Below are 4,329 nucleotides of genomic sequence, written 5' to 3'. Positions count from 1 at the left end.
AATCATTATTTACTATTGTTATTGACATTTGACGGGGCTCATCGTATATACCTGAAAATCATGAGAACAGAAGTTTAATATACATTATTTTGCTAATATTCCCTGCTTGCAATTAGTATATTAGCTTAATTTTAGGCAGAAACCCCTATAATAGTATCGAACGATATTCGATTTTATCCCAGATATTCAACCTCTTGGGCTGGAAAATGGATTTATTACGGACGATCAAATAACTGCTTCAGGCTACCACAACATGAATGGTGATGGTGGTTTGAGACTGCCGGGGTACGGGAGACTTAACAATGATAACTTCTGGATGGCCTCAACAAACGATAGCATCCACGTACACTGGCTTCAGATTAAATTCCACACTAAAGTTGGTATGGCAGGGATTCGAACCCAAGGAGCAGGTTCGTTGGATCAGTGGGTGACACAACTCTCGATCAAGACTGGAAATAATGAGAATGCGTTAACGCCAATAATTAAATCGGGCAGAGAGAAGGTAAAAAATAACATTGACGTTTTTGTAATGTTATCTGCAACTTAATCAGTTTGGCTTCAAAGTATTTCAAATTTCGCTCAATTCACACATAATATTGACATCGTTCAAATGGTTTTCGTAAGCTTCAAGTTTTTTTGAAAGGGTCATTAATTTCTGCAAACAGGTGCTGTAACGAGTTCCAAAAATAACCCGTCTTGTACACTTTGAATACTGCAAATACACAAATAGTGGAAATTTCTTTGAATTAAAGTTCCCGAAAGCACTTTAAAATAACTGAACTTAAAAGTAATACCTTCCAAATACAGACACGACACGAATTTTAATTACTTTAATGGACGGTTTGTAAAATGTTTCGGAGGGATGACAAGCTGGAATCATACATTAACTTTTATTAACTTTATTATATGTCTAGGCTTTTACAGCAAACTTGGAGCAAAATGCTGTAGTGGATATTAAGTTTCCATTAACGATCTTTGCACGACTGCTCCGTGTTGTCCCTATAGCCTGGAATAATTGGCCTGCAATGCGAATGGAAGTCATGGGCTATTATACAGGTTGGTGGATTACACTCATTATTCACCATAACATACCCCCTAAAACTTGCCAATCATACTCTGTTTTAAGAAGTGTTTTAGGCTAGGTCAAAGGGCAAATAATTCTTCAATATATGTACTCACACTTAATATGTTTCAACCAAAACAAATAATTGTATTTTGTGTGATGTTAATAAGTACGAATCTCAGAACAACGCAACGGAATAATTTTCACCATATAATGAAACGATATTACTTATTACGTCATGTCCTATTTTCGAAAACAAAAGGAGTAGATTTTACCTGATGATCACCACTAACTTGTTTATTCTACAGATGTGGGAGAAGCCAGCATCTTTGCTATTTTTGTCCACACGCCTGACAACTAGATGAGAAGAACATAACCCGGTCGTGATTAAGTGGGTTTTGTGAATTAAGACTGTTTTCAAAACAAGTGTGTAAAGTATGTAAGAACTTTGTAAAGTTTTAGTATTTTCTTTCCTTTCCTCTGGGTAGTAGAAATCGACGCAAGCTCTATTTAAAAGTAAAGGGGAAAAGGTCTTGCCTTAATGTAAGCATCACACATTTTTATAACCCTAATCATAACCCTAGTCCTATACTAAACCTAACCATTAACAACCATCCTAACCCTAACCCTACTCTTAAACCCTAACCCTAAAACCTAACCTATACTTTCATGACTAATGGAACCGGCTCTAAGAAACGTAGTAAATGACATGAATGATATGTTCGAACCGTTGAACCATATTGGATAGGTATCAATAAAAACGGGAATTAACTCCCAATGCTGTATAAATATGTAGGATAAAAGAAAATACAACTGAAGCAAACAAATCAAACAACTTGAATGGTAAAAGATGTTTGACATTTCTCGATCGATATACTGTACACTCGGGCTGAGATATTGGTATAAAATAGATTCAACCTGATCATCAGCTCGTCATAGGCGGGACTCATAACATCGTGAATTGATATAGAATGGCGTACACACAGCTGGGCGCAAGCTTTGTGCAGTACCTACGCGAGCTGCCCTTTGCGTGTTGCGTGAATGACTCGCGCTTTTGTAAATTTACGCAGACGTAACTTTGGACTTTATTGATTCGTGCAGTAAAAAGCCGAAATGTTTTTGCCTATTACGAGCTGATCATATATAGTCACCTCACTAAAATGATCATATGAATCATTCTACAACTGGTCTTAAAATGATCATATCAATCATTTTAGTGTAGTAATAGCGCCATCTGTTGTTTATGCCGTTTCTACAACGTTTTGAAGTTAAACATGTCATTTGATAAGTAAGGTTACAAAGAACTCTTGTCGATAGCTTAAGGTTACGCAAGGTTTTTTTGAATTATAACCCGATTTTTGTTAGGTTACTTAAATTTAAAAAAAGAAGAAGACATAATTAAGGTTACACATTCACGCATTTTTACGTTAAGGTTACGCATAGTTAAGGTTAAGATTAAGGTTACCTATAGTTACCATTACGCATTGTTAAGGTTAACGTTACGCATAGTTAAGGTTACGCATTCTTAGATTTAAGCCCTGACGGGCTGGGCCCAGTATCAACAAAAAACATCAAGGCCGCAAGCCCATCAGGGCTGAGGCCGGAAACTCCCATAGTTATGACTTGCAACTAATGGAGTTCCAAAATATAATGGCACCGCAGTGCAAGAAATCAAAGCGTAACCTTAAGTTATCGATATTTTTATTTGTACCCTTGATTTCCCCATTCTTCAAGCCCTCCCTCCATCGGCGGATAATTTATAGTTTAAGCTTGGTCGGTATTGTTTTTGGAGCAATATTGTTTTTGAGCGCTTTGTTTTTTACGATCGACCCCAACTATATGTAACTTATCAATTTACGTTCATATGGAACGTATTATATACGGCATGAACTTAAAACAACAGATGGCGCTATCACTGCACTAAAATGATTGATATGGTCATTTTAAGACCAGTTGGAAGATGATTAATAATTATGACCATCTTAATAGGCAGACTGGGTTGAGATTTGATGTGTAGCCTATGTACTTTATTCGCTGTTTAGATAAATATATGTGTAATAAGTAGTTCTTCTTTTAATTTCTGGCCATTTGTATTTTCTCTTCATCTTTGCACAAAAATGCACGTAATTGAGCAAAAAAGATATTGTAAGGCACTTTCTCGTTCAGTTGCTTTTAAAGTAAGGTTACAGCTTTTAAATATACCTTACAAAGATTACACTGAAAAAAATGCATGTACTTAAGCGAAAACATATATTGTGAGGTACTTTCTTGTTTATTTGCTTTCGATACCTTACAATAAAAACTAGATATATTGCATCCTTAGTAAGGCTGCGAAGTCTAGCCGTGACCTTGAAATGACATCTGATGACCTTGAAATGACCTTCACCACATTTTGCATCATATCCACATAACATATACTAATTTTCATTCAAATTGAATAAACTTTGTAATTTGACCCCTTTTGACCTTTAGTTGACCTCTGGTGACCTTGAAATGACCTCCAATATATTTTGAATCATATCAAGATCACATATACTAATTTTCATCTAAATTGGACAAATATTAGAATTTGACCCCTTTGACCTTTCGTTGACCTCTGGTGACCTTGAAATGACCTCCAATATATTTTGAATCATATCAAGATCACATATACTAATTTTCATTTAAATTGGACAAACTTTAGAATTTTACCCCTTTTGACCCCAAAACAGACCCCTCCTCCATGTTTAAGCCAAATCTGATTTCAATCGTATATGAACATAATGCTAGAGCCCTTTTGGCATTATTCTGATGATCACAGCACGTAATATGCAGAAAATATTGAATTTTAAAGTGATTTTCAGTAATCAACCATTTTTGTCCCCTGTTTGACCTTGAACTCAAAATCTGTGAGGACCCCATAGACACCAACTAATGTCAATGCATATGTGTCAGTCGTATCTCTGTACCATAGAATCTGTAGGAAAAGAAGCATTTTGAAGGTATTTGGTTATGTGCCGAAAATACCCCCTTAATGACCTTTGACCCCAAATCTGTGAGGACCCCATAGGCCCCGGCTATAGCCAAGGTCAATGTATAAATCTCATTACTGTACCATGTAATCTGTAGGAGAAGAAGCATTTTTGTTAAAAATCACATTTTTAGCCAAAATTACTCATGCATGACGTTTGACCCCAAATGGGTCATGTCAAATGTAAAGGCTGGGGTAGTGGAGCTTGTGCCCAAGTTTGGTCATAATCGGTCAAATAATAAAGGAGCTAGAGCAA

At 36.1% G+C, this 4,329-nt stretch overlaps 1 protein-coding gene across 1 annotated transcript in view; it reads left to right on the top strand.

Annotated features, from left to right (window-relative positions):
- The window catches only part of LOC140139571 (uncharacterized), an 18,636-nt gene extending 16,392 nt beyond the window's left edge, over nt 1-2,244 (top strand). Inside the window, exons 8-10 of the mRNA XM_072161276.1 lie at nt 183-502; nt 915-1,056; nt 1,372-2,244. Coding sequence (XP_072017377.1) covers nt 183-502; nt 915-1,056; nt 1,372-1,424 — 515 coding nt within the window. The 3' untranslated portion in view covers nt 1,425-2,244. The remainder of the gene's footprint in view (nt 1-182; nt 503-914; nt 1,057-1,371) is intronic.
- Nucleotides 2,245-4,329: the final 2,085 nt, after the last annotated feature.

This window comes from Amphiura filiformis, chromosome 18, assembly GCF_039555335.1.
Source record: "Amphiura filiformis chromosome 18, Afil_fr2py, whole genome shotgun sequence".
In the NCBI taxonomy this organism is placed as follows: domain Eukaryota; kingdom Metazoa; phylum Echinodermata; class Ophiuroidea; order Amphilepidida; family Amphiuridae; genus Amphiura; species Amphiura filiformis.
Note: the sequence above shows the minus strand (reverse complement) of the source record. Positions and strands in the feature narration are given on the sequence as shown.